At 43.1% G+C, this 25,718-nt stretch overlaps 2 protein-coding genes across 2 annotated transcripts; one reads left to right on the top strand and one right to left on the bottom strand.

Moving 5' to 3' along the window:
* Positions 1-20,216: 20,216 nt before the first annotated feature.
* Positions 20,217-24,234, bottom strand: LOC109154166 (berberine bridge enzyme-like 18). Its single transcript, XM_019302026.1, has 4 exons — positions 24,012-24,234; positions 22,340-22,420; positions 21,073-21,330; positions 20,217-20,549 (listed from the first exon to the last, which is right to left on the bottom strand). The coding sequence occupies exons 1-4, from the start codon at positions 24,232-24,234 to the stop codon at positions 20,263-20,265; spliced, it is 849 nt and encodes a 282-aa protein (XP_019157571.1). The 3' UTR covers positions 20,217-20,262.
* Positions 24,235-24,848: 614 nt separating this feature from the next.
* On the top strand, positions 24,849-25,473 carry LOC109154122 (auxin-responsive protein SAUR68-like). The gene has a single exon (XM_019301985.1). It carries the CDS (start codon positions 24,930-24,932, stop codon positions 25,350-25,352), a length of 423 nt encoding a protein of 140 aa, XP_019157530.1. The 5' UTR covers positions 24,849-24,929; the 3' UTR covers positions 25,353-25,473.
* The last annotated feature ends 245 nt before the right edge of the window (positions 25,474-25,718 follow it).

Genomic DNA, 25,718 nt, shown 5'->3' with positions numbered 1-25,718 from the left:
GATGGACCGCGCCGCGCGATATGCCAATGCCGCGGCGGCGGAGAAGAGGTAAAAAGAGGAGGAGGAGGAGGGCCGGGGCCGGAGCGACAAGGCGCCTCAACCTCAAGAGGATCGCCGCCCATCGCGGTCACGCCGTGATCGGGGTCCCCGTCTAGCCCCGCTACGACACCTGACTCCGTTGACACAGCCAGTGAGCGTCATTCTGGACCACGCGGAGGACATGGGCATTGTGTCATTCCCCGAAGAGTGCTTGAAGATCTCCCCCAAGGCCGACCCAAAGAAGTACTGCCGTTTCGATCGGCAGCGCGGGCATGACACAGACGAATGTATGGTCCTCAATAGGCAGATCGAGGAGCTCATCCAACAGGGATACCTGGGCCAGTATGTGAAGAGAGCCGGGCAGGACCACGCTAAAGGCCCCGACAATGCCCAGAATAAGAAGGACAGCGCCGGGCTATCCGCCTCTGCCCCGTGCAAGAGGGAGCTCGGCCAACTCACGGAGGACGAGGAGGCCGAGCCAGACAGCCCGCCAAAGACAAAAGTCATCCACGTCATCTTTGGCGGCCCGGAGGGAGGAAACACGCCCGCCGAGAGGAGGAGGTGGGCACGGAGCCTATACGTGGGGGAGGTCGTCCGAGCACCCCATGAGAAGAGGACACACCGGGAGCCCATAACGTTCACCAACGACGACCTCCCGGATGGCCCCCTGCCCCACCTAGACGCGTTGGTAATCATGTTGGAGATTAAGGACATCATCGTCCACCGCGTACTGGTGGATACGGGGAGCTCCGTGAACATCATGTATTATGACACCTTCACACAACTCGGGTTATCCCGGAAGCAGCTCTCTCAGGTACGGACCCCGCTATCTGGTTTTACCGGGGACTCCATTGAAACAGAGGGCTCCATCACCCTCGAGGTACAAATCGGCACCCCGCCACAGGTCAAAAAGTGGGAGGTGGATTTTGTGGTGGTGAAAATCAGCTGCGCCCACAATATCATCTTCGGCCGACCTGCCTTGGAGGACCTCCGGTACATCATTTCCATGGAGCACCTCTTCCTCAAGTTCCCCACCACCACAGTGGTAGGTGTCGCGCGAGGGGACCGGAAAATTAGCCGGAGCTGCTACTTGAAGGCCTGCCGCCAAATAACGAAGAAGGACCTCCAGGTACACACAGTAACCGAGAAGGCGCTTCGAGAGGATGAGAAGCGGCCCCGCGCCGAACCCGTGGTGGAGACAGAAGAGGTCATTCTGGACCTCAGCCGACCCGACAGAATGGTGAAGGTGGGCACAGGCCTCCCGGCCGACCTCCGAGGTCGGATTGTTGAGGTCATCCGCAGCTACAAGGACGTGTTCGCCTGGGGTCTCGAGGACATGCCTAGCCTCAGCCGGGAGGTCATAACGCATAAACTGGCGGTGGACCCCAAAGCCAAGCCGGTCCAACAACGGAAGCGCTACCTCACCACGGACAGACAAGAATTTGTGAAGAAGGAGGTCGACACCCTCCTCGAGATCGGGCACATAAGGGAGGTCATATACCCGGAATGGCTTGCGAACGTAGTCCTCGCACCTAAACCATCTACGTGGAGGATGTGTGTGGACTACACGGACCTCAACAAGGCATGCCCCATGGACCCCTTCCCGTTGCCCAACATAGACCAGCTGGTAAACAAGACGGTGGGATGCGCACTCATGAGCTTCCTAGACGCCTTCCGGGGGTACCACAAAATTTTCATTCATGAGGACGACGAAGAAAAGACGGCGTTCATCACCCCCGAAGGGGTCTTTTGCTATCGGGTCATGGCATTCGGGCTCAAGAACTCAGGAGCCACGTACACAAGGATGGTGGCCAAGGTGTTCAAGAAGGTCCTCGGCCGGAACTTACAAGCTTACGTCGACGACATGATTGTGAAAAGCACGGAGGCCGACCTCTCCACATCTGACTTGACCGAGGTATTTTCCATTATTGAGGCAATTTGATTTACGTTTAAACCCCAAAAAATGCATTTTCGGGGTACACGGAGGGAAATTCTTAGGGTACATGGTCTCAAAGAGGGGTATTGAGCCCAAACCCAAGAAAGTCAAGGCCATCCTGTAGATAGAACCCCAGAGGTCCCTCCGCGAGGTCCAGCGCCTCAATGGTCGGCTGGTGGCCCTCGGTCGATTCCTCTCAAGGTCGGCCGAGAGGTCCTTGCCATTGTTCGGGGTCCTCAAGAAGAACCAGGGGTTCGACTGGTCAGACGAATGCCAGAGAGCCTTCGAAGACCTCAAGAAGTACCTCATGTCACTATCCCCTTAGCCAAACCGGAGAAAGGGGAGACTTTGTATCTGTACTTGGGCATCTCGCAAGCCACGATCAGCTCCGTACTGGTCCGGGATGACGCGGGGACCCAACGCCCGGTGTACTACGTGAGCAGAGCCCTCCGAGGCGCCGAGCTCAGGTACTCACCCACGGAAAAAGCAATCTTCGCCGTGGACGCCACGGCCAAGAAGCTCGGCTATTACTTCCAAGCACACCCCGTGCGGGTCCTCACCAACCAACCCCTCGAGGCGATATTAAGGGCCTCGGGGTCGGCAAGCAAGTTGGTCAAGTGGTCCATGCGGCTGAGCCAATACGACGTCCAGTTCTAGCCCCGACCCGCGATCAAGGGGCAGGCGCTCGCCGACTTCATAGTCGAGTGCACCACCCGAGAGGCCACCGAGCTAGCCCGGAGCGATGAGGAAGATTGGGGGACCCTGTCCACGGATGGTTCGTCTGGCCCCAAGGGGTGTGGCGGAGGGGTGGTCCTCGTAACCCCCGAAGGGTTCCGGGCCAACTACGCCCTTCGCTTCCACTTCAAGCTGTCCAACAACGAGGCCGAGTATGAGGCACTGCTGGGCGGCCTCAGGCTCGCGTTGGGTCTGAGGGCCTCCAAAATAAGGGTGCGGTGCGACTCCCGACTGGTGGTCGGACAGGTGAACGGCGAATTCGAAGCCAACGAAGGGAGGATGAGGAGATACCGCGACGTGGTACTCCAGGTCCTATCAATTGACTCTCTACGAAATTTTGCAGGTACCCCGAAGTCAAAACGGGGACGCGGACTTACTCTCCAAGCTCGACCTCGGCACCCCGGAACATGTTTCTAAGATAGCACGGATCGAAGACCTCTAGAGGTCCAGCCTAGAGGCCTACCCAGTCCTCCCCATACAGACACGGCCCCCATGCTGATTAGACCACCTGGTAGAGTACAAGAGAACGGGTACCTTGCCAGCAGACGAGGCAGCCGCCAAGGCAGTCAAGAGGAGGCCACCAACATACGTCCTCCTTGGCGGACACCCTTTACAAAAGGTCCTATAACGGCGCCCTCCTCCGGTGCTTATACCCAGACGAAGCTAAATCCGTCAAGGAAGAGATACATGAGGGCACCTGCGCAGCACACCAATGAGCTTTTGCCATGGCGAGGAGGGCCCTATTGCAAGGGTACTTTTGGCCAAAGATGGCCAAGGAGTGCGCGGAGTACGCCCAGGAGTGCCCGACTTGCCAGCACTTCCACGCAGAGCCGGGTCGGCCAGCAACCAGCTACACGCCCATCAGCATGGTGATCCCGTTCTCACGGTGGGGGATCGACATCGTCGGGGCCCTACCCATGGGGTCCGCGAAGAGGAAGTACATAATAGTCGCCACAGACTATTTTACAAAGTGGGTCGAGGCGGAGCCCCTCGCCACCATCACAAGCACCAGGTGCACGGAGTTCATACGAAGGAACATTTTGTACCCCTTTGGGGTCCCCATGCAAATCATCTCCGACAACGGGCGTCAGTTTGAGAGCAAAGAATTTAAGGCGTTCCGCGACCAATGGTACATAAAACACACCCCCGTGGCGGTGGCATACCCGTAGGCAAACGGACAGGTGGAAAACGCCAACAGAACTATAGTGGACGGCAATAAAGAGAACCTGGACGCGACCGGAGGAACATGGGTGGAGGAGCTGGACACCGTCCTATGGGCATACCGCACCACCCTAAGAAGAGCCACCGGGGAGACACCGTTTGCGCTAGCATACGGGTTCGAAGCACGGGCCCCCACCGAAGCCGCGATACCATCCTATCGGGTCGCGATGACAGAAGGGAGGACGCCATGGTCCGTGCGGAGAATTACTAGCGTCAGACTAAGGCCTACCACGACAACAGAGTCCGACCCCGCTACTTCCAAGTCGGCGATTACGTCCTCCTCCGGAGGGAGGCAAGCCGACCCCAGGACAGAGGCAAATTTGCTAAGAAATGGGAAGGACCATATGTGATTGAAGCCATTGTACGACCAGGCAGCTACAAGTTAAGAACCACATCGGGCAAGACGGTGGACAGGGTGTGGAACTCAGAGCACTTGCTGAAGTTTTACCAGTAGAAACTCAGTTGTACGGCCTACCCCCTCCCCAATAACAGACCGGCTCCCTACAATAATGTTTGTTTTCATTCGCAATGGAATAATGATTTTTGTTGAGCAATTATCCTACCTCAGGTTGGGGATGAGCATGGGCACATACGGATTCGGGTACTCGGGCACCGCGAGGCCGGCCTACTCGAGGTCGGCCAACATGGGGTCGGCCGGCGCGGGGTCGGTTGAAATAAGGTCGGCCGACCTGAGGAATGCCACACCGGAGAGACCGGACATAGCGATTGCGTACGCGGTAACCCCGTCGGCCAACTTGGACATAACGCACGCCCTAGGGGCGGTACGAGGTCCGACCTCGCCTGCCGCCGAACGGAGGATTCAGGGTGCGAGTCAAATGACTCTAACCCCAGAATCGCTAAGACGTCCTAGGGGCGGTACGAGGTCCGGCCTCGCCTACCGCCGGACGGGCGTAACGCAATCTTAACACCCTAGGGGTGGTACGAGGTCCGACCTCGCCTACCGCCGAACGGAAGGATTCGGGATGCGAATCAAGAGACTCTATCCCAAGAATCGCTAAGACGTCCTAGGGCGGTACGAGGTCCGGCCTCGCCTACCGCCGGACGGGCGTAACGCAATCTTAACACCCTAGGGGTGTACGAGGTCCGACCTCGCCTACCGCCAAACGGAAGGATTCGGGATGCGAGTCAAGAGATTCCATCCCAAGAATCGCTAAGACGTCCTAGGGGCGGTACGAGGTCCGGCCTCGCCTATCGCCGGACGGGCGTAACGCAATCTTAACACACTAGGGGTGGTACGAGGTCCGACCTCACCTACCGACGAACGGAGGGATTCGGGATGCGAGTCAAGAAACTCCATCGCAAGAATCGCTAAGACGTCCTAGGGGCAGTACGAGGTCCGACCTCGCATATCGCCGAACGGGGAACACAACAGTGAGGGACAAGTGCCCGGAGTGAGTGGTCGAGCTCACGACGACGAGTAGCCGACCTCGTAAGGTCGGCCGGGTGAAGGCCGCGGCAACTCGTGGGGGGTCGGCCGGCCGACCTCGTGGGCCGCCAGGCTCGCGTTGGCGGGTGAACCACCGAGGCAGCCAAGCGCCGGGGGGCCTCGAGGTCCGCAGGAACACCTTTGGGAACAAGAAAAGTCACGCAGAGGAGCAATCAAGAGTCAAGACGAAGCATGCAAACAAAAGAAAGATGGGCACAAGTATAAAACAAAGAAATAGCAAAGTTAACAATTTGATGTGAACAAAAGGAAATAGTTTGGCAGCGTCACGCGCAACGAAATAACAACAATCCATGCAAACAAAAGAAATAGTTTGTGCAAACAACTAAATAAGGATAGGGGTCCGCCAACTCTAAAGGACATCAAGGCCGCGTAGTCTCGCGGGCGCCATCATCGCCGGCCAAGTCAGCCTGGGTCTCCTCTGGTGGGACGTCCACGCCTTCAAAGCGAAGGAGGTCAGCCGCGAAGTCCACACTCGACGAGCGGTCGGCCACCGAGTCCTGCGGGGGGGTCGGGCCAACCTCCCCCTCCACCATATCCATGAGGTCGCCTGGCTCCTCCAACTCCTCGGGTAGGCCCCATGCCACGGGGTCGAAGGATGCATCTCTCGCACGAAGGATGGAGTAGATCTTGCACTGAATCGAGTACTCCCCCGCCTCATACATCGCCATCCCCTGCATCACACACTCATTCCCCTCAGGAAAGCTCATAAGATCATCCAGGGTCTCCTGCGTGCCCGGAAAGGTAGGCCTTCGCGTCACTGACAAAGGCCTCGGAGTCCTTGTAGCTCGAGACAGCCACCCTCGCAGCCTCCCGGTGCGCCTTTAGGGCCTCCTGATGCGCCGCGCGCTCCTGCGACCGGCTGTCAATCAACTCAGCATGCTGACCCTCCAGCACCGCGAGCTTGTCGCTTACGGCCTGGCGAGCCCACGTCTTGGCCTCCAACTGACTGCGGGTACTCTCTAACTGACCGCGGGTACTCCCCAAAACCTCCTTCATGGTCACGACACGGGCAACCGTCTACACAAGGGCAAATATAAGCAGAAAACAAGACGGCAAGAAACAAGGAAACACAACATGTAACCATAAGAGAATAGTAAATACGTACCTCTAGCAATGGTCGGAAGACGGCGTGATCCTCGTGCATCGCCGCGTCACGGCGTGTTCTTGAAACTCTTTGTCACATTGTTGTTCTTTTTACCGTTTGTTCTAATTCGTCGTACCCAAGCTTCGGGGACGAAGCTTCTTTGAAGGGGGGGAGAATGTGACACCCCGAAATCCAAATTCGGTTAAGGGATTAATTAAGTAATTAATCCTATTTCAATTTGTAATTTAATTCCTTAAATTCCTGAAATTTAATAGTCGGGGACTAGTAATTGACTAGTCAACCCCATAGTCAAAGTTGTACATTGAGCTTTGTAAGGAGCTTCCTTGTTCCTTACACCTTTCCATGTTAGTAAGGGTATTCTTGACCTTTCACCTTGTGTTAGTATTGTAACATAACCTAGTGAGAACACCTCATTTCTATCCTTACACTTTCCAAAATCCTAGCTCCATCTTCTCTCTAAAAAGGTGGATAACTTTTCTTCCAAGCCAAGTTGAAGCTTTGTCAAGACTTCAAGAGTTGTCTCTAAGATTCTACCTTTCATACATTTGGGCATCTAGGAGGGTAAGATCCATGTTCATCTTGAGAGGGTTGGGAACCTAGCCTATCGGAGCAGGACCATATGAGGTACTTGAGAGGATTGGGAACCTAGCCTATCGGTTGGTTCTACCTATGGAGTTTGAACGAGTCCATAATGTCTTCCACATATCTCAGCTTAAGAAGTACGTCCACGACCCGACACATGTTCTTCCACCGGAGGTGATCCCTTTGGACGATGATATGTCTTAAGAAGAAAAGCCGCTCAAAATCTTGGATTTTAAGACTCGGGATACGCGAAGGAAGCCGGTGAAGATGGTGAAAGTTTGATGGTCACATCATGGGGTTGAAGAAGCTACGTGGGAGTTGGAATTGACCATGCGGGAGCGCTATCCGGAGTTGTTCTCGGCAGGTACCTTGTGTTATCGTTTGTTGGTCGTTTGATGCTTGCTTTGTATGCTTGTCTTTGCTTGTTGTTGTGGTTGCTTAATTAGTTTTGTAGTTAGTGTTTGGAGTTAGTTGCTTAGCTCTTAGTTGTTGTCTAGAAGTTGATGTTTGTGTTGGTATTAGAGTTCGTTATGCTCAATATATCCGTTTACTTAATTCTTGCCAATTTTTGTTTTGAACTCTTTCTTAATTTGAAATCTTGTGGAATCTTTTGGAGTTTTTGACCAAAAGAAATTGTTCTTGACACTCTTTGTCACATTGTTGTTCTTTTTACCGTTTGTTCTAATTCGTCGTACCCAAGCTTCGAGGACGAAGCTTCTTTGAGGGGGGGGGGGGGGGGGGGGGGGAATGTGACACCCCGAAATCCAAATTCGGTTAAGGGATTAATTAAGTAATGAATCCTATTTCAATTTGTAATTTAATTCCTTAAATTCCTGAAATTTAATAGTCAGGGACTAGTAATTGACTAGTCAACCCCATAGTCAAAGTTGTACCTTGAGCTTTGTAAGGAGTTCCCTTGTCCCTTACACCTTTCCATGTTAGTAAGGGTATTCTTGACCTTTCACCTTGTGTTAGAATTGTAACCTAACATAGTGAGAACACCTCATTTCTATCCTTACACTTTCCAAAATCCTAGCTCCATCTTCTCTCTAAAAAGGTGGATAGCTTTTCTTCCAAGCCAAGTTGAAGCTTTGTCAAGACTTCAAGAGTTGTCTCCAAGATTCTACCTTTCATACATTTGGGCATCTAGGAGGGTAAGATCCATATTCATCTTGTGTTTTTAGTGTTCTCTTAGGTGTCTTTTCTTAAAGATAGGATCTTTACGATCTTTTGGTATGTTCTTGAAGTGGGTTTGGAAGGTGAGCTTTGATAGGAGCTTGGTGTGGTGTTAAGTGAAGGTTTTTGGTCTACAAGAGGTAACCCATACTCTACAAAATCTATTTTGCTTACCTATGTGAATATTTCTTGGATTCTACATGTGTTTTGCTATGAAATGTGAGTGTTTATGCATTGTCTTGTGAAAATGCATATCTAGAGCTTGTGTTTAGGGTTCTTGTGTGTCATTGCTTGGCCATTCCTTTGATTCAAGTCATTTTGTTGTATTTGGTGAGATTTGGCATGTTTTGGACTTGAATTTGAGCTTAGAGTTAAAAATCCCAGAAGGGATTATTTTGGGCACAGGGATGTACCCGCGGGTGGAACGACGGCCAGAGCCCTACCCGCCTCCCCACCCGCGGGAACGTGGCTTGTGGGTGTTGGTACCCGCGGGCAGGACCACGGTTAGGGGCCTACCCGTGGGTCCACCCACGGGGAACATGTTGTGGTTGTTGGGGGATTTGTTCCTCGTGATTCTTTTGACTCGGTATTTGGTCTTCTAACTTCCCGATGTTCTTTTGTGGAACTATTTGAGTGTCTTCTTGATGTTTCGTATGTCTAGAACTATATGGTAGGAATCCATGTAGGTTTTGGTGTCTTGAATCTTGCTAAGTGTTCAACATTGTGTTTCGTTGAACTGTGATTTGTCTTGTGTGTTATTCGGAACTACGTTTGGTTTACCCGTTTGTTAAGCATGCTAGTTCGGTGTTTAAATTCTAACATGTGTGTTGTTTGTACCTTCCTAATGGTGGATGATAACTTGTGTTATTCATCGTTATTGTTGTTGGACTATGATCCATTCCTTGATTGAGTATGGTTTCATATCTTCGTTGTGATCCGTTGATTGATTCCTGTTGAGGTGTGATGTGTGTGTGGCTTTACCTGGATTGCACGATTAGTGGTATGGGACACTAGTCACCAGGGTATTGCAGTGGTCCTCGTGGTGGCCATGACGCGATTATGGAGTTGTGACCTTTGTGTAAGGTTCACGTATTTCTTGTGTGGCATGTGTTGCCGTGTGTGTGATCGGTACCCTCGTGTACTATGAAATCGGTGGTCTCGTTGGTGGTCGTTGGTGGGGGACGACGGTCCCAGGAGGGAAAAGGTTGGACTAAGAAGTACAGGGGTCCTGGAGGTAATGGTTGGAAGAAGATACAAGGTTGGGGGTAGCCATAAGGTTGGAACCGGGCATAAGGAAGGCATATCAACTCGTGATGGGTGATGTCACGAGCGCTTGTGTAGCCGTTGTTGTGAGTTCTCTTCTTGTGACGTGTGTAGTCACAAAGGCATGTGTTGCCTTGGCATGTGTTGCCGTTTATTGTGTCTTATTCCTTTGAGTTATGCATGTCGGGTATTAATCTATTGTGTGATGATAGATTATACCTTGAGACTTCTTGTGAGTCGTTGTTCTTTGTAGTCTTGGGATGTGTTCCCATGTTCTTGTTTAGAGTGTTTGAGTCTTGTGTTGACTATTACTCTTGGTTTTGGAGCTTATATATACATATTCCGTTTCGCAAATGATTTTATAAACTTATATCTTACCTATGTATGATATTTCACATGTATTGGTGGGTTACCAGCATTATTCGCTGACCGGGCGTCGTCCCATGTTTTATATGCTTCTTTCAGGTGATGCTTAGACGAGTGCGCGGTCTAGTGCCTGCTAGCATAGTTTCCCCTTTGTGTTTTGTGGCCTGTGAGCCAGTATAGACGTAGAACTCTGTTGGATGGTTGTAGATTTAAACAATGCAGATTTAGCCTGTGCGTTCACCCCTGGGTGAGCGTGGCATAGCACCCCGTTCCCTCGTTTTATATATATCTTATCTTTCAGTCTTCCGCTGTTTTTGGTGTTTTGGTTTAAGTTATCTGCATGTTTTAAGGCTTTAAATAGCTTGGTTTTTAGGGGGTGTTACAGCGGTACTTACGGAAGTACCCTCCCCCCTCAAGGTACCTCAAAAAGGATTGCCGCACCCGTAGAAACGAACACGAACCGTGGTTTCCAACCCTTGTTGAAATCCCGTACCTGTCCCATGATCTTCACCCCCGGCCGAGCCGAAAACTCCATATAATCCTTGCTCTCTTTGGACGAAGAACTGGTCGAGTGAAAGAAGGAGTGGAAAAGGTTTAGGTTGGGGCGGATTCCCACCTCGACGCACCGGACAATGAAAGCCGCCACCGCCCGATGAGAGTTGGGGACTAGCTGACCCACGGAGACACGGTGGAAGTTCAAGACCTCAATGGTAAATGGGTAGAGCGGGAAGGCCAAACCCATCAAAAGTGACGTGATATGGACACCAAAAAAATGGGGTCCGGGGGGCTCCGTATACTCGTCCCCGGGGGTGGAATGTAGACCTCGGCGGTCGGTCCGACCAAGGCCTTTGCTAGGGCGATATCATGAGGGCTCAAGGAAGACCCGAATCCCCGGAGGGATGGCGGAGTCAAGCACGGTGTACCGACTCAAGAGAAAGGGATCCGGAAGAGGCGTAGGAGTCAACATGTAAGGGGGATGCGTAGCTAACGGGTCTATGTAAGGATACTCAAGATAATAATGCTCAATGTAAAGGGAAGGAAACTGATCTAAATCAATGGACTCGTCATCACTAGGCGGGAGATCCGCGTAGTCAATAGAGTTCAAGACGGTCTAAAAATCAAAAATCAAGGGTAAATCTACGGGGTGCGCGTCCTCGACAAGAGGCACTATACACATAAAAACTAGCTTCGGACTCTAAAGAGGGTTTGCAACGAAACTCACCCGACACAAGCAAGGAGGAGACGAACAAGGAAGACGCGGTGGGGGGAACACGGCGGCGTGAGCTCGGACTCGGGACGCGGGCTCGGCCGGGTGGTGTGGGGTCGGCCTCGGCGGGTTGGGCTCGGCTGGATAGGAGCTTGGCTGGGGCTGGGGCTGGGGTCGGCGGTTCGGCAGGCGACGGCGGCTGGCGGCGAGCGGAGGCGGCCGGAAAATGGGGGAAAGGGGGAGAGATTTTTTTCAGATTTTGATGGAGCTTTGTTGTGTGTGTAGGGAGTGAGGAGGAGGCTACTTTATATAGAGGAAGGGGTGGGAAAAAAGGGGGGGAAGGGAGTGGGCATTTTTTGAGAAAAGGGGGGAAATTTTGGGGAGAGGGAAAGATGTGTCTTTGGGAATGTGGAATGGGATTTTGGAAGATGGAGTGAGTATTTATGAGGGAAGTTGAAGTGTTATGGTGGGAAGGGGATTCTTGAGCTGATAAGGATGAACACAGGTCTAAATTCCAGTCTAGTTGGGAGTCCTATCGCGATGAAAACTCTACCTGGGCGTGGGTTGGATTTTTTGGAACACGATTAGAGGCCCAGTAATTATTAAATTTGTTTTACTCTCTTGCGCTGACGACTTCTCGCAGCCCCGAGAGTGGGGGACTGATGATGGAATAATCACGGAGTAGGATCGGAGCAGAGCGATACGGACCGGGTCGGACCCGGCACCCACACGCGACACGTGGCGAACCGCCCCGGGGTCGGCCAACCACCCAGGGGTCGGCTCGGCGTCGACCGACCCCCACGAGCTCGGCCACGTGGGCTCGGTCGGGCCCATGGTCGACCCCTTAGCCGAGCTCCGTGCTAGGCCAAGGACTGGGTCCTCGCGTGGAGCGAGTCCCGCGGCATGGGCCGCGGCTCCTCCCGCGAACCCAGGGCCCGTAGCAGCCGGGGGGGTATATAAACACCCCCCGGTGTCCTAATCAATACTTGTAACGTTATTACACAATACTTGTAACGTTATTACACGTCCCGAACCTCTGTAATAGCATTATTCGCTCAATTAATATAATATTTATCGTTTTATCATTCACTCATCACATTCAACATATATTCGGGTTGTATAATCCGGACCCCCGGGTTCATATAATCCATCAATAGGATATACATTATATATCACCTTCAGTTTACAGTACTCATACTATTTAGAAAATACCAATACACCATCTAGAGTTCTGAGTCAAGTATGAGCCAAAAACGGCTAACATTACTCTGCATGCCTACCACCCACTCAAAAGGTCGAATGAGATCATTGGGAATAATAGCCCCCTGGTGAGCTGTCATAGGCTCCCAAATTAAAACCTTACAAACGTAGTAGCGGGAGTAAGGATCGATCCCACGAGGAGTAACTAGTTTAACTTTTGTGCTCAAATTAAAGGTAGGGGGTTTGGAATATATCGAGAATAAAGATAAAATAAACGAGAATTTAGATAAACAAGAAATTTAATTGAACGAATAAAGCAATGAAAATAATATATCGAAAACACTTATAATAAGAAACCTTGGTTAGTAAAGATCCACAACCGGAATTCAACACTGATCATTGATTAATAAAGTAATTAATATGCAATTGAATATTTGTCGTGAAATTATTTCCTTTATGTTTTCCCTTAGTTGTAGGTAAATAAAGCACAAGCGGTTTAATTACCCCTAACTACTAAATAACCTAAGACAAGCGCTATAGATTTAATTTAATAGCAGCAATAGAAACTAGGAAAACCGACAAACTAAATAACACAAGCACAAGCGGTTGCATTTAATTTAGGAAAATATTCTACCCGAGTCCAATTATCACTAAGCCGTCAATAATTAACCCAGTTGCTACTGAATATTAGAATAATTTGTAGCACAACATTATCTAATATAGCAAATAATTATATCAAGTAAATAACTAGTAGGCCTCCCTAGCAATTAAATGATACAACTATTCAAATAACTTAGAAGAATATTTAATACCCAAATGCATAAAAATTATATAATAAAAATAAATAAATAACCTTACAGCGTTATGAACTCCGGGGCTTCAATTCACTAAACCAACTAGAAATTAACCACAAATGGACATTGATAACAATTTCAACAAATACTATAGAGGAGGAAAGAATGAACGATTTTACAATAGAAAATTCCTACTATTTATAGCATTCTAAAAATAGGCCAAATCAATTTCCACCATTTGCTTTTCCTATTCTTTAGCTTCACGTCCGAAGACTCCCACTATTTGCGCCAAAATGAGTGGATGGAAACTTCCAATTCTTCTATGCACTTCCTGCTGCTTTGACCAACATAATCAACATAATACTAATTTATAATATATATATATATATATATATATATATATATATATATATTAGTAAGTATTATATTTTATATATATGTAGTATATAGTACGTAGTAAATACTATTATATATTATATATTATATATATTTATATTATTAGTAGTACGTAATATATATATATGTATTCTATATATTTGTTTATTAGATATATTATATATTATTATTATTATTATTAGTAGTAGTAGTAGTAGTAGTAGGATGGTACGTAGTATATACATATATATTACAATATATTATATATTTATTTAGTATTATATTTAGTTCATAAATTGTTAAACTCTAAAAATAACTAATTGTTAAATAATATGAAATAATTAATACGAAAATATTATAAAAATGTACCTAAAATATGAGTGTAAAATGGTCATATCAAATTCCCCCACACTAAAACATTTGCTTGTCCCCAAGCAAAAATATTATTTGCGAAGTAAATAAATAAAATCCCCAAAACTCATAACAGATCATGAACAACAATCTGAAGCACCCTGCAATTAATAAGATAACACCCCTGTCTGAAAATTGAGAAAACTAAATAAGTAAGCCCTCACAGGAATATCACTCATCACTCAAGTGTTTGATGGGTATAAATTTCACTCAAGTTCATTCCTATAAAATTGCTCTACCATAGGCTTGCATATCTTCTCAATCACCACTACAAGAGTCATGCATGACACAAATCATAAGGACTTTCCACAGGTTGTAATGGGGCTAGGGTTAAGGTAGGGAATATTTAGGAAAGTAGCTTAAACAAAAGCTTTCAAACTAGAGGAGCAAATAAATACAAATAATCCAAGATACTTGCTCAACACCAAGTATAGAATGCTTCCTCAGTATTACCAGAATTTCCCCTTACTTCATTTATTTAGAAGTAACTTCAACTCAAAATCAATTGCTGATTCTTTCTCATTTTCTCATAAATTTTCAGCAATATTTTTCTTTTTCAAACATATATTCTCCATTTTTCCATTTTTTCATTTTTTCAATTTTTCAATTTCCATATTTTTTTGGACATGAATTGTCTTCGTTTTCTTTTTCATAGAAGACCAGTGACAAATCGGCAATGAAGATACAACCCACCTCATTTTCCATCATATTAACACAAGAAAGTGACCTCCCCCACACTTCTTCCTCACAACCTCACGCAGATTACACGAATAATTCAAAATTTGCTCCACTAGTTATTCAGCTGGGTGACGGCATTATTTTTAGATATAAAAGGCTTGTAATGTGGTTCAAAAAAAAAAAAAAAAAAAAGAATGGCCATAAAGCTCAAAGTGGTTAACAAGGGGAAATAAATCATAGGACAAACCGGTTATTTGGCTAGTGAGGCTCAAGATCAAATAATGGCCTTAATCACACTTGAATCATGCATGGTCTAATTAACTTTAAAAGAGAATCAAGGCAAGTTCTAGAGAAACAAAATTATGGAAGAAATCGCACAATAGAAAGAAAATAAGACCGAAGTGTCAGTCAATGGCTCAAAACACTCACAGGTTTATTACTTACTTAATCTAGCCAGTACATGTCAAACAGGAAATGCTAACAAACTAATCACAACTTGCCAAACTATTTATTCAATCATGTTATGAATTTCAAGAAAGGAAAATAAAAAAAAAAAAATTTCAAAACATTTTTTTTTTTTTTTACATAAAATAGTAGTAAAATATTTTTGAAAATTCTGAAATAAGAAAATAAATAATAAAACTTTTTTTTATTTACATAAGCAAATAAATAATAAGACTAAATCCCCTCCCCCACACTTATTATCAACATTGTCCCCAATGTTGAATAAAAATTACAGAAAAAGGGTTATTGAATGAGAATATGGAATAAAAGAAAAAAAAAGAGAAAAAAAATGGAACAAACACACCTTAGGTTGCCTCCCAAGTAGCGCCTTTGTTTATCGTCGTTGGCTCGACTTATGACATTTCTTTAAATTTCCATCGTCTTTTTGAGTACCTTCGATGATTATGAGTATTCAAAGAAATAGTCCTGTCATGCAGACTAGTACTCAAAGATGATTTATTGTTTTTCTTCTTTATTTTCATTATAAGCAATTTCATCAAATTTAGCAAACATCAAAGATTCAACAAAAATTGCAAAATTATCATCACTAGGAGATTTCATGGTATCATAAATATTAAAAGTCACAAGTTTACCATTAGACTCCATAGTAAGCATACCACTATGAATATCAATTTTTGTTTTTGCAGTTTTTAAGAATGGCCTTCCTAACAAAATATGATTATTATTTTCCATATCAAGCACATAAAAATCAGCAAGAAAAACCAAGTTATTAACTTCAACAATCAAATCCTCAATCACACCCCTAGGATATGTAGTAGATCCATCAGCCAATTGAATTATTATACTAGATTTATTCAGGGGTCCAAGATTTAAAGAAGTATAAACAGAATATGGCATGACATTAATAGAAGCTCCTAAATCTAACATAGCATTTTCAAATTTCACCCCACTTATCATGCATGGAATAGTAAACATACCGGGGTCTTTGCACTTTTCAGGAAGATTGCTTTGACTAGCCATAGAGACATTCTCTTGCACTTTCACTTCCTCAATTCTTTCATCATTTCGTTCTTTTTTCATAGTGCGTACCTCTTTTAGAAAATTTGCATAGCGAGGTACTTTTTCCATAGAATCTAAAAATGGTTTATTAGCCTCACATTCACGAAAGGTCTCATACAGATCATTATTTGAGTTTCCTCTTATTGGTACTAAAAGAGCTTGAGGAAATGGGGGTACTGGTTCATAATCAGAAAAAGAGGAAAGCTTACCTTGGGACTTCTCTTTATTGTTGGCAATGATTCCTGCACTTATTTCCTTGTTTAAATCAACATTCTTTTCCAGCGACATACTTTCAACACTAATTGCATTTATATTCTCTTTTGGATTAACCACCGTTTGAGAGGGTAGTTTGGCGGAACTCTGTGCTTCCAACCGACTTACCGTAGTTGCTAGTTGACCCATCTGTCTTTCCAAATTTTGAATACTAGCCTTTGTTTCTTGTTGGAATATTTGTGTTTCTTGTTGAAACTGCAGAGTGTTAGTAGCAAGAGATTTAACAATATCTTCTAGATTCATACCTGAGCTAGAGCTTTGGACCGGCTGTTGTCTTGCAGGAAATGGTTGTCTATACTGCTGAAAATTGGAACGATTCTGAACAAACTGGTTCCCTTGTGAGTTCCCATAGCTAAGGTTTGGGTGATCCCTCCATCCAGGATTATATGTATTGGAAAACGGATCATACTTACCTTGAGGTTGTCCAGGAAAACCTCCAGCCATGTTGACTTGTTCAATAGGTTCTTCTTGAAGAGTTGGGCAGGCATCAGTTTGGTGCCCAACTACCGAGCAAATTCCACATGCTCTTACGGTTTGCATATTGCCTACTGCTAATTGACGAACAAGAGTAGTTAAACCAGAAATTTGTTGTTCAAAAGCAGAAATATTTACCTCATTCACTTGCTTAGACGGTTGGGCAAGTCTATTGCCGAACTGTTGAGAATTTGCAGCCATGTTTGCAATTAAATTTCTTGCAGCGTCTGGTGTTTTGTCAACTAAAGCACCACCGCTTGCAGCATCAATCATGCTTCTATCCATTGGAAAAAGTCCTTCATAAAAGTATTGAATGAGTAATTGATCACTGATTTGATGGTGTGGGCAGCTTGCACAAAGCTTCTTGAAACGCTCCCAATATTCATACAAAGACTCTCCATTGTTTTGCCTTATACCACAGATTTCCTTTCTAATATTGGCCGCCCTTGAAGCTGGGAAATATTTTTCAAGGAATAGTGTCTTTAAGTTATTCCATGTGGTGATGCTTCCGGAAGGTAAATAATATAGCCAATCCTTCGCTGAATCTTTCAAAGAAAATGGGAAGGCTCTCAACTTGATTTGTTCTTCAGTAACCCCTGTGGGTTTCATACTTGAACACACCACATGGAATTCCTTTAAGTGTTTGTGAGGATCTTCGCCTGCAAGTCCATGAAAAGAAGGCAAAAGATGAATTAATCCAGACTTTAGTTCGAATTGCACATTGGCATCCAGAGCAGGGAAAGTGATGCATAATGGTTGTTGATCTAAATTTGGAGCTCCAAACTCTTTTAAGGTCCGATTTTGAGCCATGGGTTCCTATTCTAAATCAGAGTTGGCAGAATCGGTAGCCAGATCACTAAACTCTAATTTCCTCAAAGCTTGTTTCCTCCACCTGCGTACAGTTCTTTCAATTTCTGGATTGTATGGCAAGACTTCTTTGTTAGCAGATCCAGTTATAGGCATAAACCGTTAAAGATAGTGTAGCAATTATGTAAAAGTAACGAAAGAAAAGAAAATTATATTTTTGATGATTTTTTTTTTGGGACAAATTAACGAGAAAAACAAACAAACAAACAAATAAATAAATAAACAAACACAAAATAAGCTAGAAAATCTCCCTGGCAACAGCGCCAAAATTTGGTGAGCTGTCGTAGGCTCCCAAATTAAAACCTTACAAACGTAGTAGCGGGAGTAAGGATCGATCCCACGAGGAGTAACTAGTTTAACTTTTGTCCTCAAATTAAAGGTAGGGGGTTTGGAATATATCGAGAATAAAGATAAAATAAACGAGAACTTAAATAAACAAGAAATTTACCAGGACTATGTGGTCCAATGGTACCCGGGTTGGACTTCCATTTGGAAGGTTGTGAGTTCAAGCCTCAGTGGAGGCATTATTAGCTCTTTGTGTTTCAATAGGTTGAGAAAGTATATGAACAGATACTACTATGTAATAGAGCTAGTAGCATTCAAAAAAAAAAAAATAAACAAGAAATTTAATTGAACGAATAAAGCAATAAAAATAATATATCGAAAACACTTATAATAAGAAACCTTGGTTAGTAAAGATCCACCACCGGAATTCAACACTGATCATTGATTAATAAAGTAATTAATATGCAATTGAATATTTGTCGTGAAATTATTTCCTTTATGTTTTCCCTTAGTTGTAGGTAAATAAAGCACAAGCGGTTTAATTACCCATAACTACTAAATAACCTAAGACAAGCGCTATAGATTTAATTTAATAGCAGCAATAGGAACTAGGAAAACCGACAAACTAAATAACACAAGCACAAGCGGTTGCATTTAATTTAGGAAAATATTCTACCCGAGTCCAATTATCACTAAGCCGTCAATAATTAACCCAGTTGCTACTGAATATTAGAATAATTTGTAGCACAACATTATCTAATATAGCAAATAATTATATCAAGTAAATAACTAGTAGGCCTCCCTAGCAATTAAATGATACAACTATTCAAATAACTTAGAAGAATATTTAATACCCAAATGCATAAAAATTATATAATAAAAATAAATAAATAACCTTACAGCGTTATGAACTCCGGGGCTTCAATTCACTAAACCAACTAGAAATTAACCACAAATGGACATTGATAACAATTTCAACAAATACTATAGAGGAGGAAAGAATGAACGATTTTACAATAGGAAATTCCTACTATTTATAGCATTCTAAAAATAGGCCAAATCAATTTCCACCATTTGCTTTTCCTATTCTTTAGCTTCACGTCCGAAGACTCCCACTATTTGCGCCAAAATGAGTGGATGGAAACTTCCAATTCTTCTATGCACTTCCTGCTGCTTTGACCAACATAATCAACATAATACTAATTTATAATATATATATATATATATATATATATATATATATATATATATATATATTAGTAAGTATTATATTTTATATATATGTAGTATGTAGTACGTAGTAAATACTATTAATTATATATTATATATTATATATTATATATATTTATATTATTAGTAGTACGTAATATATATGTATTCTATATATTTGTTTATTAGATATATTATATATTATTATTATTATTATTATTATTAGTAGTAGTAGTAGTAGGATGGTACGTAGTATATACATATATATTACAATATATTATATATTTATTTAGTATTATATTTATTTCATAAATTGTTAAACTCCAAAAATAACTAATTGTTAAATAATATGAAATAATTAATACGAAAATATTATAAAAATGTACCTAAAATATGAGTGTAAAATGCTCATATCACCCCCCCTGCAACAACGCAGCATATGGTTTTGCCTACACAGATGATCAAAAGCGGTTTGTTGTCCTTCTATCTTATCTCGAGGATGAGATTATTAGGCAACTCTTGAACATGTCAGGAGAAGAATTTGGAATTCCAAGCGATGGGCGGCCTATTACACTGCCATGCGATGCAGCATTCGTGAACTACATCATTTCACTTCTTAGCTGAGGATTATCCAAAGAACTTGAGAATGCATTACTCATCTCATTCACTTCATCTCGATGTTCAATAGCTTCGTTGCTTCAAGCAGGGTGGAGAAATCTGGAATTGCTAGTTTGCTGATATAAATAGGGAAAAGACTAAAATATGAATATTAGACCATGTAATTCTCAAAATATGACGCATTTCGGTGATTGACTAATTTATGAAAAGGACGTTTGGGTCTTTGGGACATGTGTTTTAGGCATGTCCCAAACTTCCTTAATTAATTTTTTTTAACCGCTCACTCAGACGCAAGTCACACTTGCGTCTGAGGTATTTAGATATACTTCCATTATACAGCACAACGCATGTAAGAGATGCGTTCATCTCTTATGGCTTCCCTGTCAAGAATATTCCCGTTTGCATCGACGATTCTGGCGTCCAAAACGTTGTCAGCTCCGAGGTCGTACTTCCTCATCATGGAACCGTAGGCGCCGCCGGTAGTGTGTCTGCCGATTCCCAGGCTGGAGCACAGCCCGGCGGGGAAGCCATGGACCTTACTCTTCTCCGAAATCCTGTAATACACTTCTCCGACCGTCGCCCATGCCACGCCGTGTTCGCCTTTATATCCACCTCCACCTCGCGCAGCCGGGCGAGGTCCACAATCACGAACGGCGACTCCATCTCGGAAATATACGACAGCCCTTCGTAATCATGGCTGCCGCTGCGCACTCTGAGCTCAAGCCCAAGCTGTTTAGTGCAAACTGTTGACTCAAAGTATTTTGTCAAAGTTATGTGCAAAAAGAATTCCAGTTCTATAAAGGAATATCAGTACTAAGAGAAATAGTTATTGAAGAATACTAGTTCTAAGGGGATTTGTTGTTGAAGATTTTCTAGTTCTATTTTGATTAGGAATAGTTTGTTATTCACGAATCTGTTAGGAATAGCTACTATAAATAGGGGATGTCCTTTATTTGTAGATCTCAAGCATTCAACATTAATCTTGTGAGGTACGAGAGTCTTTGAGAATAGGATACTAAATTCCCCTAGAAAGTAGTACATGTGTTTAGGTTTCAATAGTTTGGTAGGAAAGATCATTCTATTGTGTAATCTCAGGTTCCAAACAGTGTACTTTAAATATTGAGCTTTTAGTGGATTTAGGCAAGTTCTCAAATTGAGAAGTGCCTCGCAGATTAGGGTTGTTTGCCCGAACTGCGTTACAGATCGTTTGTGTTACAACGTCAGTTTCAACATCACTGTGTGCTGCGCTTTACAAATTTTCACAAACCACCGCCGCCTGCGCGTGGGCCTCGGAAAGCGGGGTGAATATAATCTGCGGCTTCTTGACAAACTGCTCAAGGCACCGGAGATTCTGGGCTGTGGAGTTCAGAACCGCTGTGAAAGCCGAAGCATTCTGCGGGGTGAAGAAAGCCTCGGAGAACGGGACAGAGAAGCCAGATTTGGTGGAAATGCATCGGTAGAACTTATCGTACAGTGACGATGAATCTGCGAAAGTCGCCGGAGTTGACAGCAGAACTATGAACACTGAACAGTGAGAGAAAAATAGACTTTAACGAGATGCGCTCGACATATAATACATCAAACACATCTCTTACATGCGTTGTACTGTATAATGGAAGCAAACGTATAAATACCTTAGATGCAAGTTTGGGAAGCGGCTAAAATGCATGTCACAAACGTCCTTTTCATAAATTAGTCAATCATCTAAGTGCGTCATATTTTGGGAATTATATGGCCTAATATTCATATTTCAATCTTTTTCCCGATATAAATTTCAGAATATTTTTTTGTAAATGAGGAACTTGTCAGCTGTAGCTCAACACATCATGTGAAATATACAGAAATACAAAACTTGATATACAACATTTTCAGGTAATCTTCTTAGAAAATTGAATTTATTCATTGTTGTCAACTATAATTTGTTGCAGTATACATTATAAGTATAGTTCTTTACATTTATCCTTTATAAGTGCTTATTTGTATTAACTCTATTCTAATGATATTCAACACTATGTGCATAAAACTGCGAAGATGAATATCTTGGTCATAGGCATCAATGCTTGGCAAAGCAAGTCTTGGAACGAAGGGTCCTTCAAGTATGATATTGGAATGATAAAGCGTTTCTTTTCACTCTCCCTGACATAAACGGCAAAATGCCCCTTAGGAACTTCACTTTCTCTATTTGTTGTTGAAGAAGATCTTCTAAGGCCTTGCTTAGCACGGAGAATGTGCCCCATACCAATTTCCATCTTCAAATATTTTTTTCTTCTTTGAAAGTAGAAGCTATAAACACAATTTGTGAAGGAAGAAAGTAGGATTTGTGTAAAGGAAGAACTTGAATTGAGTGGAGTGAGCATCAACTCAAATGCATTTATATATATCCTTTAGGAGGAGGATTGAGTGCCTATGAGAAATTTTATGAAGGGAATGAAGCCAGCTAGAACAATTGGACAACTCTACCACATGATTTTGTCTTCAAAAATTCATCAAGAATTTCACTTCTTAGCAGAGGTTTATCCCAAGAACTTCCTACCAGTGTTCATCAGTTTCACTGCACCAAGAAAACTGGAGAAACCAGGAACTGCTAGTTTGCTGATATTAGTATCAGTAATTCCTGTAAATGAAGAACTCATCAGCAGTAGCTCAATACATCTTGTGAAATGTACAGATATCCAATATATACTTGATATATATGTTCTATTTATTCATCTTGGGCATTCTTCCTAACTTCTTAGCTTTCTAAATATAATAATTATGATTAAATTGTTGGTTATCTGATCTTGCAAACTAATCAATCAATTAACAAATTAATATACCTCATCTTTTTGTTTTGTGGCAGCAGGTTGGAGGTTGATTCCCATCTTTTGTGCCATGCCAGATGTATGTAATATATAACTTCAGCTGCAGATCTACATTTTCTGCGATTATTCTGAATCACTATATATGATGTTCATCAACTCGTTCATTTGATTTCAAACAATAACCCTACAAGGCACAAGAAAAAGTGATATTTAAGAAGAAATTGAAGGAGAAACTATTTAAAAAAGAGAAAGATATTTAATGCCACTGTCAATGTTGGGATTGTCATCCCTAATCGTGACAATGGGGTGTAAGGAATCCTTTTCTTTGTTCTTGATGTTGATGGGGTTCTTAGGATTGTCATCACTAATGCTGATAATGGAGTAGTTTAAGGAACCCTTTTCTCCATTCTTATTATGCACGAAGTTGACATGTAAAGGTTATTATTAGTTTCAATTTTTGTTAGGATCATCTATGTTGTTTTCAGGCAAACCAGTTGTGCAGACTCTGTGTAGATTCTGTGCAGCCCTGGAACTTGGGTATGGTTTTGAAAATCAGTGAGAAAATTGGGGTATAATAAATGTAAAGATGAGCTTGAACTTCAAAATAAACTCTTATCCTGCAAACCAACACCCTCAGGTTTAATATCTTTTCCTTTACCATACTTTTATAGTAAATCAATCCAAGCTTCAAAGATGATTATCTTGCCAACAAAAAGTGAAATTTCTTGTCTCGGGGGCCTATATCCCAGCCCGACAAGATTATGGAGGGTTAAATCACGATGATTCAACGGTCCATTATATGGGAGGACCGGGAGCCACCCCACAAAAGGGTGAAACTCTTACACTACGACTGTCAGGGCTCGATCCTGCGTGCTTGCCCACAATCTGCCATCCAGAGGACTACGCTAATAGTTGTGATATAGCCTCCACAGTAAGCAAGGGACATTTGGATTTCACTCATAGCTTACATACAGATCAGCACAACATACCTAAAATATTGACTCTTCTCAAGATTATTCCTTTATCTGAACTTGCAAAGTTTTCTTTTATCTTAACTTAAGTATATATAACATGTCTTGAATTTCCTTGAAGAAAGTGAAGATCTTGAAATATATATCCAATAAATTTTATATATAAAATAGTGTCTTACCTCCATAAGATAAAGAGATAATTTACTCAAAGTATATTCAGTGCACAAGTTGGAATAGGAATGTAGGTTTGTATCAAAATTTGACAGACTTACTGAAATTTTCAGCAGATAAAAATCTATACAAATGAACTGTACAGGAACTCTCTTCTATGCAAAATTTTGTATCACTAAACTAAGTTGTCTAGTCTCTCAAGATCTCAAATTAGAGATGATATCAAGAAAGGTATCCTCCAAGCAAGGTATTGTGAGTCCACCCATTGGATGATCATATCCGAATTCGTCCTCAGCTTGGCACAACAAGTCTTGGAAAGAAGGGTCCTTCAAGTACGATACTGGAATGACAAAACGCTTCTTCTCGCTCTCACCAACATAAACTGCAAAGTGCCCCTTAGGAACCTCACTTTCTCTGTTTGTTCTTGAAGAAGACCTTCTGAGGCCTTGCTTAGCACGGAGAATACGAGTCATACTGATCGCCATTCTGAGATGTTTCTTCTTAAAGCAAAGGCTGTGTTAATCAAAGATGCTATAGAAACAATTTTGGAATGCAGAAACCAAGGTAGGTATTTTGTAGGAAATATGTGAGTGGGTGAATACCAATTCAATTCTATATGTGTTTATATAGATCGTTTGGGAGGTGGATTGAGTGGCTAAGAGAAATTTGGATGGGTAGGCAGCCAGCTAGCAAGATAAGAGACATTACCACACAGTTTTGTCTCCCGAAAAATCATCATGAAATTATACAAACAATTTGGTAGATAAAGACCTGCCTTTGAACATCATTCCCCACATGCTTCAATGAAATTGAACAGATAGAGAAAGCTCAACTACTTGTGTCATTCCAAGAAAACTAGCCAAATGAGAGATGGAAAGTAAATGGAATTCAGCCATTTGGGAAGCATAACCATGTGGTTCCTCATTTATGTATGGCCACACTCTAGATATATCCCATATATATATATATTTGGGGTTGAAGCTAAAAGGCCCCATACAACTAACCATGTGGTTCCTCAGTGTCAATCATGTGGTTTTGCCTCCTCAGCACTTTAAATGGATCACTTCCATATTCATTTTGATCATCAAACACTGCAATTCATAGTCCAACAAAGATTTAAGCTTTCTACACATCTTATTCCCTCCATTCAATCTTTCTATATATTTTCTAAGTTAATACCATGATCAGCTCCAAGAAGCTCATCAAGCTGGCCAGAAGGTGGCAAAAATTTGCTGCCATCCAAAGAAAGAGGATTTCATTTCCAAGTCTATATGAGGATGCAGATAGCTGCACTACTTCTTCTGCAGTTAACAAGGGTCATTTCACTATCTACACTGCTGATCAGAAGCGGTTTGTTGTCCCTCTATCATATCTCGAGAATGAGATCATTAGGCAACTCTTAAGTATGTCCGAAGAAGAATTTGGACTTTCAAGCGATGGGCCTATTACACTACCGTGTGATGCAGTCTTCATGGACTACATCATTTCACTTCTTAGACGAGGTTTATCCAGAGAACTTGAGAATGCATTGCTAATCTCAGTTACTTCACATCGGTGTTCATCAGCTCCGTTACTCCAAAACCAGGAATTGCTAGTTTTCTGATATTAATCTCAATAAATTTTGTAAATGAGGATATTAGTTGTAGCTCAATACATGAAGTGAAATGTACATACATAAATCCAATACAGAAATACTTGATATCCAAAATCTTCAGTATTCTTCTTAGAAAATTCAAATATATTCATTGCTTTCATTTTCTCCTTAAATCTTCAGTTTGTTTCAATACAGTTATACCTGTGACAAGTGCTTATTTGAATAAATTTTATTCAAAAGCATTAAACTTTATAATTGCCTAATCTGCCACTTCCATTTCGGGCCTAGCATTGCTCCGCCAAGAATAAGCAGAAGGCAGATGTAATTTGAGCCATATGGCCAGTTTGTTATCTCAATTTTAAACAGTTCTGACCA

Source organism: Ipomoea nil, unplaced genomic scaffold (genome assembly GCF_001879475.1).
Source record: "Ipomoea nil cultivar Tokyo-kokei standard unplaced genomic scaffold, Asagao_1.1 scaffold2610, whole genome shotgun sequence".
Classification (NCBI taxonomy): Eukaryota; Viridiplantae; Streptophyta; class Magnoliopsida; order Solanales; family Convolvulaceae; genus Ipomoea; species Ipomoea nil.
Note: the sequence above shows the minus strand (reverse complement) of the source record. Positions and strands in the feature narration are given on the sequence as shown.